The sequence below is a fragment of the Salvelinus namaycush genome, chromosome 40, assembly GCF_016432855.1.
Source record: "Salvelinus namaycush isolate Seneca chromosome 40, SaNama_1.0, whole genome shotgun sequence".
In the NCBI taxonomy this organism is placed as follows: domain Eukaryota; kingdom Metazoa; phylum Chordata; class Actinopteri; order Salmoniformes; family Salmonidae; genus Salvelinus; species Salvelinus namaycush.
The window spans coordinates 1,088,611-1,102,339 of NC_052346.1; the positions used below are offsets into that span (position 1 = coordinate 1,088,611).

At 41.5% G+C, this 13,729-nt stretch overlaps 1 protein-coding gene across 1 annotated transcript in view; it reads left to right on the forward strand.

Annotated features, from left to right (window-relative positions):
- The window catches only part of LOC120033165 (zinc finger protein 385B-like), a 97,783-nt gene extending 90,394 nt beyond the window's left edge, over positions 1–7,389 (forward strand). The window contains exons 4-9 of the mRNA XM_038979449.1: positions 2,434–2,623; positions 4,027–4,042; positions 4,157–4,437; positions 4,653–4,834; positions 5,615–5,722; positions 7,177–7,389. Coding sequence (XP_038835377.1) covers positions 2,434–2,623; positions 4,027–4,042; positions 4,157–4,437; positions 4,653–4,834; positions 5,615–5,722; positions 7,177–7,389 — 990 coding nt within the window. The remainder of the gene's footprint in view (positions 1–2,433; positions 2,624–4,026; positions 4,043–4,156; positions 4,438–4,652; positions 4,835–5,614; positions 5,723–7,176) is intronic.
- The last annotated feature ends 6,340 nt before the right edge of the window (positions 7,390–13,729 follow it).

A 13,729-nucleotide genomic window follows, 5' to 3' on the forward strand; every position in this document is an offset into this window, starting at 1 on the left:
TTGTGATACAAATGTTGGGATATATGTTTCGATTTTGAATACATTCTAAGGCTGCATGACGGGACTCTAATGATGATTTCGAAAAAATAGTTGCATGAAAGGCATGATCTCTGATTTGTTTATTGTGCCGGCTGCACACACAGATAATATTTTCAACAGGCCTCAGATATCCTGGCGGCAATTCCCCTTGTGTGGCGTAATGCCCCCGGAAAAAATATATGCCTTTTGGGCTGAATATAATGAATATAATTCCCTTCTCCTGGCTGCAATGCTCCAAAGCACCTCTCGCTCAGGTGGCTCAATTCTTATTAGCCAATGCCAGTCACGTGATCGGGTCCTTCTCAGATGCATTTCAGCTAAGAAGTAGGCTACAAGTGAATGAATACAGACACATTAGGGACGCAACTGCGTGTGTCCCTCTTATCGAATTCCGAGGAGCATATTGAAGATGTTAGAAGTGTCCACATTTATCCTACTTTTCATCAGCCAACAAAATGAGTAGGCCTAACAAACAGCAAAAGCGCTAGCCTATGTCAATCTACTATTCCCCCTATAGTACAAAATTTGACCTCTACTTATAGTCAACTTGTCCTGCTGTGCAATAAATGAATATTCCAAACATACTCGCATCAAAAAACCTTTTAAAAGCATTGAGGCTGATGTAACAGATCAGAACGTTTAGCTTAAAATGTGGATAAACTATTAGGCTATTTTTTCACATTATAAGCGCAGCAATGCGCACACGGCAGTAGGCTATAAATGTGAATATTCCAAAATAAAATCAATTAGCGGCAATACACTGTTCTCGAAAGTGACAGCAATTATGCATGTAATGCTGTATTATAAAGGTGCATTTTTATGGTGAAAATGATAACTTGAAACTCACATGCAGCCTATCTACAGTATGCCAGTTAGGCTCTACACCGGTTATAAAGCAGATTAATGTGCTTCATTTTAAGAAGCTATTTGGCCACAGTTGTGATACAAACCGTATCAAAACATATATGCCTATGGGCTTGGCTACATGAGATGTGTGACTATGATTTGAAAAAGTCGCAATGCTCTGTTTCTTGCCTTACTGTACAAGCTGGGCATCATTCACAAGTGATAATATATTGTAATGAAACAGCAGGGAGCAGGTCTCGAACCCTCGACCTCCTAGCCCGAGGTCCGGCGCGCTATCGACTGTGCCGCAAAAGCATGCTCCAGCGGATGAGTCGATTTCCGCGCTTATAAACCCAGGGTCGCTACAATATAATTCACAAGTGATAGACCAATATTGTCACCCATCAGACTATTCTTAATTTAATGTTGTCTTTACATATACTAAATAATATATGTGTGGAATGAGTTTTGATTTAGAATGGACCATTATCATGCACCTGTCTCGGAGCAGGGGTATGGGGAAAAAAGTATATCATCTATGCACTTAAATAGCGAATGGAGGATGCTTTTCCCGTGGTGTCACGGCTCCCTCTGGAACTTTCCTTGCGCACACCTGGCCCCTATTCCCACCGATTGTATTTGTATATATGTGCCCTTTGTTCACCATGGTGGGGTTGATTATTGTTACAATGTCCATTGGTGCGTGTGAGTACATGTGCTGTGTGTTTGGGCTTTCGTGCCCTTGTGGATTGCGCAGATGAGTACGGGTCTCATCCCGTGTGTTCATCATTGTGCGCGTGTGTATTTATTCGAGGTACTGCTCGCTCTTTTGTTTGGGTTTCAACCCTGTGTTTTTGTTACGTGTTTGTTCGGTCTTCGTCCCTGTGCCTTTACACGGCACGCCGTAATTTGGGCTAAATAAAAACCCTATTACGCATTCCTGCGTCTGTCGCTCGAATCATTCATGCCAGCGTGACACGTGGTTCATTTTCATGCCAGCCAGGTAGGCTATACTCCTGTTGTAAAGCAAAGCAATGTGCTTAATATTAGGACAGTTGATAAATAAATATAGTAGGCCTAGCCTATAGAAAGCTGATGGGATCCTCCTCTTTTTAATAGAGGCCATCAAAACTCTGTTTTCTCACGCAATTACATAGCCTATAGAATTGTTGTGCAACATGAGCTCATGGGCTCTCATGAAGAGTTTAATAAATATTTTTGAGTGATGAGTGGGACAATAGAGTCCCTAATACCAGGCAGTTAGCAAGTCTGGTAGGCTACAAGTCTGGTAGGCTACTAGTTACCGTCACGTGGAATTTGACTGTGGTCATCCTGATCGTGACTGCTGGTGTGGCGGTAATAAGGTCACATTAACAGCCCTTGGTCTGTGTGTGTGTGTGTGTGTGTGTGTGTGTGTGTGTGTGTGTGTGTGTGTGTGTGTGTGTGTGTGTGTGTGTGTGTGTGTGTGTGTGTGTGTGTGTGTGTGTGGCGGTAATCTCTGTGTTAGAAATGAGCCTGACGGAACAGTTCATTTCTTCCCCTTTGTAGAGCCAAGCCGATGCGCACTACAAAGGCAGCAAACATGCCAAGAAGCTCAAAGCGCAGGAGACCCCTAAACATAAGACCCTGAAAAACTACAGCACACCCAGCCAGGACAGAGGAAAGAGATTCATATCCTCCACCACCTCCTCTTCCTCCTCCAGTATCGCTCTCACTGCCTGCAGCTCTGAACAACCAGGTTAATAGCTCCTCTTGTTTAAGGTTGAGTTCCAAATGGCACCCTATTCCCTACATAGTGCATTACTTTTGACTAGAGCCCTATGTGGGCTCTGGTCAAAGGTAGCGCACTATATAGGGAATAGTGTACCATTTGGGACAGGCCATTGTCTACTCCGAATATTTATGCTGCATGCTCTATACAGCCGTTTTCTTATTGGTCTTTGTCTCAGGCGTTTGGACTTGTGATGATGTTAAGTGTGTTTGTGAATGTGTGTATTCGCTTCTCTGTGTGTTATTGTTATGCCTCAGCTCAGAGGAGCTTGTGAACATGTGTCAGGGTCATTTGAATGTGGTGCCTACATCAATGTGCTGAGTTGGATTGCTAAAGTCACTGACCTATGAAAGTGGTGTTGGATTGCATACCCATTGGTCTGAGTTGGGACTGGTAGGCTACGCTACCACCTGGGCTGTTGCTTGGTTTAGTGATAGATGTATTCGTGCTGGATAAGTAGTGCTGGGTCCCAATATCAATAATTTGTTGTGATATCGATATGAGCAAGGTATATTGTGAATAAGTTTAACCCCGCCGCAGCTTAGGGATGGGGCTGGAGAAATGTAAGCACCTGCAAATTCATAGACAAAGCTATGGATGCAGGGAATGACCATCCATGATATCAGCATTATAGGCAAAGTGGTCATCAACAGTTACATTGTTTACAAACAATGGAGTAAAACAAGCTTATATTTTGGGTTCTGATCGGTCACGACAGTTGAATTAAGCTCATGTGGCATTCAGAAGTTACTGTCTATTCTCAGAGAATCAATGGATACATATATCATTAATTTATGTACCAATTGCAGATTGCCTGTAAAAAAAATATTTAAAAAAAGCACCATCATCATGTGTACGGCCTGTTCCTCCGCAGGTCAGCTCAAATTTACTGGCTAATTCATAGGCACGAAAAGGAAGAAATTGGTCCAAAATGTGGAGGTAATACCTGAAATGGTGTTTTTCGTTTTGCTACAGCGTACCCCTATTTGCACGACCCAGAGCACTGCTTGACAGCAGCTGTGGAAATGCTCTCTGACTCATCAATCCTGAACAGATGGAGGTCAGATGACGTTAGGTTGGATTAAGGTTAGATAAAACCATAGAGGGAGTCTAACGGCATGTATCAATACCTTACAGACATGTAATTCAGACTAGTTTAATACCTTTTGATACGTGCAATTCAGACTAGTTTGAGAGAGAAAAGGCTCTCATCGCATTCATTCAATTGATCACAGATTGCATGTATCAATGCCCAATTCTGTGGCCTGTCGTGGTCAAGCGGTCTAAGCAGCTGCCTCCAGAATACAGCCACTGTATCAGTGCAAGCGTGGTTTCGAGCTAGTGTCCTATCTAATAAAACACACACACAGAAAAAGCCCAATCCCCATACGTACTAACTCTGTAGCACAACACTGTGTTAAGTGGGTTATGAGGTGGTTTAACTGTTGTGTCTGTTTGATTTTCAGTTAAAAAAGGGTTATATCCAAACAATCTCTACACCATGGCGTCTTCAAAATCGTTTTTCCCCGCTTCTGGCCTGGCATTGGCGCCCTCATCTATCCTGTGTAAACCTCTGTGTGAGCCCACACCTGCCAGTCCGGCCCCAGAGATGCCAAAGCCCACACTCACTAAACCAACCCCGGTGCCTGCTGTGCCTGCTGCCCCCGCCCCATGCAAGCACTCCGACGAATCAGAGGAGGAGAAGGCCAAGAAGCTTCTCTACTGTTCGTTATGCAAAGTAGCCGTCAACTCCCTCTCCCAGCTTGAGGCTCACAACACAGGTCGGCTAAATGGAATCTACTAGTTGCTAATTGTTCACGTGAAAATTTGCCTATGGTTCATATACTGTACATATAATGTAATGATACATTTATTGTCTGGGGAGGTATAATTTCTGTCCATCTATGGGATGTGCTCCTTTTGGCTCAAGAGCACCCTTTAAACGTGACGAATAGCCTCTTTAATTTGCTTGCTTGTTATTCCACATCCTTACCAGGTTCCAAGCACAAAACGATGCTGGATGCGAGGGATGGAGCAGGGCCCATCAAAGCCTATCCCAGGCCAGGGGCTAAGCTCAAGGTCCAGGCCACCATCACCAAAGGCTCAGGCCTGCAGAACAAGACGTTCCACTGCGAAATCTGTGATGTCCACGTCAACTCAGAGATCCAGCTCAAACAGGTAAAGAAATAGACAATTACAGACAATCTCAGCATTTATTAATTGAATTGATCACAAATCCAAAATAATACATTTTACCTCTGTACAATAAGTGGATTGAGTTGGGAGAACACTGTCTTTGTCACAAAATCCTGTACCACGGTATAGTTTGTTATTTGTACAACTTTTTGTGTATGTGCCATGCCATTGCCTGTGTAGTCAAATTACATTTGAAATGCCTATCATCTTGCAAAGATGATCATATGAAGTCTCTAATTCATGGAATATGGCCTCCATGAGTCAAACACTAGGCGGGTGGCTTTTGTATTTTTCTCCCACAGGTACTATGGCAGTGTAATTATGTGAATCTCCACCAAAATTAGCAGTTAATAACTTCACATTTATAATGTTTAGGCCTAAGGCATGGGTTGTCATTTTCTGGATGGCCGCTGTATGTGCAGGCTTTTGTTCCAAATGTTGAAAAAACCTGATAAACTAGTCTTGATTTAGAATGTATTATTTCAATCAGCCATGGGTTAGTACTGGGCTGGAATAAAAGCCTGCACATACTGCGACCCTGTAAGACCAGAGCTTCCCATCCCTGAGATATGTTCTACAATGAAAGGTTACAACTAGATCAAACTGATTAGCTCTGAAGAAATACGAAATCAGTGCCAGTTTAGTGATTTGCTTATGTCGGCCATATTGAGTTTGTATATACACTGAGTATGAACGACTTTGAAAGGTAATATTTAATGCGCCAACAGGACTAATGTCAACCCTTTTTTGTACTTGTTTCAGCACATTTCCAGTCGGAGGCACAAAGACCGAGTGGCCGGGAAACCCTTGAAGCCCAAATACAGTCCTTACAGCAAGCAGCAACACAGCACCGCCACCACCACACTAGAAGTAAGGCAGTATTATCATCAATCATTTTTCTCAGTTTTGGTGGAGATTTGTCAAATCTACACTGAGTGCACAAAACATTAAGAACACGGCAGGTAGCCTGGTGGGTAGGAGCGTTGGCCTGTGACCGACAGGTTGCTGGATCAAATCCCCAAGTTGACAAGGTAAAAATCTGTCATTCTGCCCCTGAGCAAGGCAGTTAACCCACTTTTCTCCGGGCGCCGATGACGTGGATGTTGATTAAAGCAGCCCCCCGCAACTCTGACTCAGAGGGATTGGGTTAAATGTGGAAGACATATTTCAGTTGAATGCATTCAGTTGTTCAACTGACTAGCTATTTCCTTTCCACCTTCCTAATATTCCACCTTTCCATCTTCCTTTTGCCCTCAGAACAACCTCAATTCGGCAGGGCATGGCCTCTACAAGGTGTCGAAAGCGTTCCATAGGGATGCTAGCCCATGTTGACTCCAATGCTTCCGACAGTTGTGTCAAGTTGGCTGGATGTCCTTTGGGTGGTTCCATTCTTGTTACACATGGGAAACTGTTGTGTGTGAAAAACCCAGCAGTGTTGCAGTTCTTAAATATTTTGTCTGCACATTCACCCTCTGAATGGCACACATACACAATCCATGTCTCAATAATCTCAAGGCTTAAAAATCCTTCTTTAACCTGTCTACTCCCCTTCATCTACACTGATTGAAGTAGATTTAACAAGTGACATCAATAAGGTATCATAGTTTTCACCTCGATTCACCTTTTCGGTCTGGTCAGTCTGACTTCCGCCGAAGTCGGTTCCTCTCCTTGTTCGGGCGGCGCTCGGCGGTCGGCGTCGCCGGTCTTCTAGCCATCATCGATCCACTTTTCATTTTCCATTTGTCTTGTCTTCTCACACACCTGGTCTCAATTTCCTTCTTTACATGTTGTGTATTTAACCCTCTGTTCCCCCCATGTCTTTGTGCGGCATTGTTTATTGTAAGTGCATGTGCACGTTTTCTCTGGTGCGCGACGGGTTTTGTACCCATTTGTTTGTGGTTCTGGTTACCGGTGGTTTTATGAATAAAACTGTCAAGTTTTGCTCTCCTGCCGCCAATTACGCACTCCCTTACACAGTGTATATATACTCAGTGTATATACACTATGTTTCCAGACGAAAAGAGAATAGCAACTAATAATATCCAGTATCCTGAGATAATGTCCTGAGATTATATCTTTATTCATTCAGTTGACAATGTACAAAATTAACTGTATTATCTCACCCGGTGGCTGTTCTCTTTTAATTGATATTACACATTGCCTATGGGTAGTCTGTTTGAGCAGAGAGGCTAGAGTAGTCTCTCTGATGGATTAGTTTACAGATTTATTTGTTGACTAATCAGTCAATTATAGAATTGGATAGCATTACACACCTTACCCCATGTGAATTGTTGTGTCTCATGGAGTTGTTCTCTTCCCCTCAGGCTAAACTCGCATTCCAGAAGGACCTTGTGAAGCCCCTGTCTCAGGCTTTCCTCTCCAGCCCGTTCATCCCCACCACAATACCCTCCATCTCCCTCCACCCGCGGCCCAACACCTCCATCTTCCAGAAAGTCGCCCTCCCGCCCTCTTTCCTGCGAGCGGCTCCTGGCCCTATCCGGCCAACAGGAGGGTCCATCCTCTTCGCCCCATATTGACCTTTGAACCCCTCATCCTGAGCACAGAGGGAGGTCCAGCTTTGTGTGCACAGTGTCCATATTATGACAGCCTCAGAGTCACAAGTGGTTGGTGTCAAACTGTTCCTCAGAGAGCTCTGAGATGTGTATGAGAGGTGTTACCATGGCAACGTTCACACTGGGGCAGTCAGGATTACGGAGCTTGACCCGACAACATGTTTCTCCTAAACCTGCTGAACCTTAACCGAGGGGAGCATTGAACTGTCTACACCCTGATTGACTTGAATTACCGCGGTTTCTCGGCACAATGTAAGGACAACACCAGTCACATGTACGGTGTCCTATTAGGACAGCCTCAGTGTCAGGACTTCTTTCAATCTCACCTTACACATGATCGGTGTGAATTTGTGGTAGTGCTGGACAGCAGAGGAAGTGCTGTGTTGTTTTAGACCGATGATGGGGGCTAGCTTGTCTCCAGTGTTTGTATGGTGGAGAAAGCTATGGGATACAGTGCCATGATTGACCTCAACTCTTGTGGGCTGAACAACTGACACCAGCTGCGATTAACTCTTTCAAAGTCACAATAAACATCCCTGCAAAATCTGGGATGTTTTCCTTCGGTCCTTCAATTTCAGTGTTATTATAAGATAAACAACTGTTTGTTTTTCCAAAGACAAAATGGAGAATTGCACATTAATGTTGACCTGCCTGTTGTCTGGCAGGGACGTCATGGGCCTTTGATTTCTATGTGATGTCAATGTTTTTGTCAGGGCACTGTATTGTGACCCCTTAATGCAATAATGTACAGAGTTTTAAGATACGTGTACAGTATACACAAAACTATGTTAGGTAGTATTGTAGAGAGAGTACTAGAAATAGAGTTTATGCATACATTGTGGTTTGGAGAGTTTGGAAATACTGCTTTAAACTTTTTTTTAAATCAAGAAACGAGATATGAATGTTATAGTTGTGCTCCTTTAAGTAGGGAATTGTGCTTAGGATCAAAATTGAAAAACTGCCATCTCTGGATGATACAGTGATGTCCTTTGCTATGCAAGAAGTTTTTAACTATTGTCACCACATTTTAAGCGATATTGTGTACGATTTTAACCGCGGCAACAACAGCAAGATTTAACCTGTATGGTGTTAATATTATGACACCCTCATTCTCAGCAGGACTTGTTTCAATCTTAGCAGGACTTAGGCTGTCCTAATATGGACACCGTCAAACAGAGTTGATTAAAATAGAAGGAGGCTAGATGTTTATCCATAGGAATTCTTTGAAGGTATGCCTTCACACCCCTTGACTATTTCCACATTTTGTTGTGTTAGAAAATGGGATTAAAATGGATTTAATTGTCATTTTTGATAACGATCTACACAAAATGTAATGTGAAAGTGGATATTTTTTTTGAACATTTGTAAAAACTATTAATGAAAAATAAAACAATAATAATTCTTGATTAGATACAGTTGAAGTTGGCAGTGTACATACACCTTAGCCAAATACATTTAAACTCAGTTTTTCACAATTCCTGACATTTAATCCTAGTAAAAATTCCCTGTCTTAGGTCAGTTAGGATCACCACTTTATTTTAAGTGGTTTTAAGTGGTAATGTGAAATGTCAGAATAATAGTAGATAGAATTATTTATTTCAGCTTTTATTTCTTTCATCGCATTCCCAATGGGTCAGAAGTATACATACACTCAATTAGTATTTGGTAGCATTGCCTTTAAATTGTTTAAATTAACCTGGGTCAAAAGTTTCAGGTAGCCTTCCACAAGCTTCCCACAATAAGTTGGGTCAATTTTGGCCCATTCCTTCAGATAGAGCTGGTGTAACTGAGTCAGGTTTGTAGACCTCCTCACTTTTTCAGTTCTGCCCACATTGTCTATAGGATTGAGGTCAGGGCTTTGTGATGGTCACTTCATTACCTTGACTTTGTTGTCCTTGAGCCATTTTTCCAGAACTTTGAAAGTATGCTTGGGGTCATTGTCCATTTGGAAGACCCGTTTGCGACCAAGCTTTAACTTCCTGACTGATGTCTTGAGATGTTGCTTCAATATATCCACATCATTTTTCTGCCTCATGATGCCATCTATCTTGTGAAGTGCACCAGTCCCTCCTGCAGCAAAGCACCCCCACAACATGATGCTGCCACCCCCGTGCTTCACGGTTGGGATGGTGTTTTTCGGCTTGCAAGCCTTCCCCTTTTTCCTCCAAACATAATGATGGTCATTATGGCCAAACAGTTCTATTTGTGTTTCATCAGACCAGAGGACATTTTTCCAAAAAGTACAATCTTTGTCCCCATGTGCAGTTGCAAACCGTAGTCTGGCTTTTTTATAGTGGTTTTGTAGCAGTGGCTCTTCCTTGCTGAGCGGTATGGCAGCTACGTGGTCCCATGGTGTTTATACTTGCGTACTATTGTTTGTACAGATAAACGTGGTACCTTCAGGCATTTGGAAATTGCTCCCAAGGATGAACCAGACTTGTGGAGGTCTACCATTTTTTTTCTGGGGTCTTGGCTGATTTATTTTGATTTTCCCATGATATCAAGCAAAGAGGCACTGCGTTTGAAGCTTCTAAAGACATCATTTTCTGGAATTTTCCAAGCTGTTTAAAGGCACAGTCAACTTAGTGTATGCAAATTTCTGCCCCTACCGGAATTGTGATACAGTGAATTATAAGTGAAATAATCTGTCTGTAAACAATTGTTGGAAAAATTACTTGTGTCATGCACAAAGTAGATGTCCTAACCGACTTGCCAAAACTATAGTTTCTTAACAAGAAATGTGTGGAGTGGTTAAAAAATGAGTTTTAATGACTCCAACATAAGTGTATGTAAACTTCCGACTTCAACTGTAAGTATTCAACCCCCTGAGTCAAAACATGCTAGAATCAACTTTGGCAGCAATTACAGCTGTGAGTCTTTCTGGGTAAGTCTCTAAGAGCTTTGCACACCTGGATTGTACAGCCATTCTCAAGTATTTTTAAGTCATAACTGAAACTAGGCCACTTAGAAACATTCAATGTCGTCTTGGTAAGCAACTCCAGTGTATATTTGGCCTTATGTTTTAAGGCTGCTGAAAGGCGAAAGGCGAATTTGTTCCCAGTGTCTTTTGGAAAGCAGACTGAACCAGGTTTTCCTCTAGAATTTTTCCTGTGCTTAGCTCTATTCCATTTATTTTTATCCTAAAAACTCCCTAGTCCTTGCCGATGACAAGCATACCCATAGCATCATTCAGCCACCACTTTGCTTGAATATATGGAGAGTGGTACTCAGTGATGTGTTGTATTGGATTTGCCCCAAACGTAATGCTTTGTATTCTGGACAAAAAGTTAATTTCTTTGCCAAATTGTTTGCAGGTTTACTTTAGTGCCTTATTGTAAACAGGATGCATGTTTTGGAAGATTTTATTCTGTACAGGCTTCCTTCTTTTCACTCTGTCAATTAGGTTAGTATTGTGCAGTAACTACAATGTTGATCCATCCTCAGTTTTCTCCTATCACAGCCATTAAACTCTGTAACTGTTTTAAAGTGACCATTGGCGTCATGATGAAATCCTTGAGCGGTGTCCTTCCTCTCCTGCAACTGAGTTAGGAAGGACGTCTGTATCTTTGTAGTGACTGGGTGTATTGATACACCATCCAAAGTGTAATTAATAACTTCACCATGCTCAAAGGGATATTCAATGTCTGCTTTTCCCTGGTCTTTGTGGTTATATCTGTGTTTGAAATTCAATTCTTGACTGAGGGATCTTACAGATAATTGTATGTGTGGGGTACAGAGATTAGGTAGTCTTGCAAAAATCATGTTAAACACTATTATTGCACACAGAGTCCATGCAACTTATTGGGACTTGTTAAGCAGATTTGTACTCCTGAACTTATTTAGGCTTGCCATAACAAAGGGGTTGAATACTTATTGACTCAATACATTTCAGCTTTTCATAAAAATTATTTTTGTAAAAAGCTCTAAAAACATAATTCCACTTTGACATTATGGGGTATTGTACGTAGGCCAGTGACGAATTTAATAAATGTTAAATTCTGACTGTAACACAACAATATGTGGAAAAAGTCAAGGGGTGTGAATCATTTCTTAAGGCACTGTGCCTCTATGGGTCCACAGTGGGATTTGTAATATGGTGTGTTAACCAGAATTGACAAAGTCCTCCTAAAAAATTGCTTTTAGTTTATAGGCACCATACATGGGTATTTCTAGAATATTAAGTCATTTACACTGCTCAGATGAGACAACAGAGGTTATTTGTGAGGATGTGGGGACTTGATGTGTATAAGATGTATGTATGAGGAAAAAGTATACATTGAAAGTATTTCAAAAAAATAATATATTTGTTTCACAACCACCTCAATGTTGTTGTTTTTTACTGCACATTAACAATGCTTTAATCCTGATTACAGTATGATCATGCCTGAATTTGAGTGTAATTAGAAATAAATAAAACTGTGTTTTGGAAATGTAGGCTCTGAATGGGAGGAGATCATCAATTAAACTACCATCATTATTACCCACTTATCAGGTGCAATGGAACACAAAATTGGATGATTGGTCTTATTTTTCCTCTTTTGTCCTATTTGCTTGACAAAAATGTCAAGGCAAGATATATGAAGATTTACTAAGCATTTGCATCAGGTGCAAAATTGCAACCGTTTTTTCAACAAGTGATAAAACACCAAAAACAATGCTAAAACATGAAACTGCATCATTTACAATTTACTTTTGTTGTATTCTTTCTCCTAACTGTTATTTTACTTGTTTTGCTCTGTCCTCAATGTTTAATTCCGATTTGAATATACATGTTTGCATCGGGTGCAAACAAGGTTTTTTCAATATTGGCCCTATGTGAGTGTAAAAACGTCATACCGTATAGTGGCTTGTGAAATTATTCACCCCCCTTGGCATTTTTCCTATTTTGTTGCCTTACACCCTGGAATTAAAATATATTTTTTGGGGGGTTGTATCATTTGATTTACACAACATGCCTACCACTTTAAAGATGCAAAATATTTTTTATTGTGAAACAAACAAGAAATAAGACAGGAAAAAATGAAGAATTTGAGCGTGCATAACTATTCACCCCCCCAAAGTCAATACTTTGTAGAGCCGCATTTTGCAGCAATTAAAGCTGCAAGTCTCTTGGGGGTATGTCTCTATAAGCTTGGCACATCTAGCCACTGGGATTTTTGCCCATTCTTCAAGGCAAAACTGCTCCAGCTCCTTCAAGTTGGATGTGTTCTGCTGGTGTACAGCAATCTTTAAGTCATACACAGATTCTCAATTGGATTGAGGTCTGGGATTTGACTAGGCCATTCCAAGACATTTCAATGTTCCCCTTAAACTACTCAAGTGTTGCTTTAGCAGTATGCTTATAGTCATTGTCCTGCTGGAAGGTGAACCTCCGTCCCAGTCTCAAATCTCTGGAAGACTGAAACAGGTTTCCCTCAATTTCCCTGTATTTAGCGCCATCCATCATTCCTTTAATTCTGACCGGTTTCCCAGTCCCTGCCAATGAAAAACATCCTCACAACATGATGCTGCCACCACCATGCTTCACTGTGGGTATGGGGTTCCCGGGGTGATGAGAGGTGTTGGGTTTGTGCCAGACATAGCATTTTCCTTGATGGCCAAAAAGCTACATTTTAGTCTCATCTGACCAGAGTTCCTTCTTCCATATGTTTGGGGAGTCTCTTCAGGGTTATATTTGGTCTCTTTGTTGCCTCTCTGATTTATGCCCTCCTTGCCTGGCCCGTGAGTTTTGGTGGGCGGCCCTCTCTTGGCAGGTTTGTTGTGGTGCAATATTCTTTCCATTTTTTAAGAATGGATTAAATGGCGCTCTGTGGGATGTTCAAGTTTCTGATATTTTTTTATAACCCAACCCTGATCTGTACTTCTCCACAACTTTGTCCCTGACCTGTTTGGAGAGCTCCTTGGTCTTCATAGTGCCGTTTTCTTGGTGGTGCCCCTTTGCTTAGTGGTGTTGCAGAATCTGAGATCATGTGACAGATCTTGTGACACTTAGATTGCACACAGGTGGACTTTATTTAACTAATTCTGTGAGTTCTGAAGGTAATTGGTTGCACCAGATCTTATTTAGGGGCTTCATAGCAAAAGGGGTGAATACATATGCATGCACCACTTTTCCGTTTTTTTGAATTTTTTGAAACAAATATTTTTTTTCATTTCACTTCACCAATTTGGACTATTTTGTGTGTGTCCATTACATGAAATCTAAATAAAAATCCATGTAAATTACAGGATGTAATGCAACAAAATAGGAAAAACCCCAAGGGGGGTGAATACTTTTGCAATGCACTGTATGTCATATGGGTTT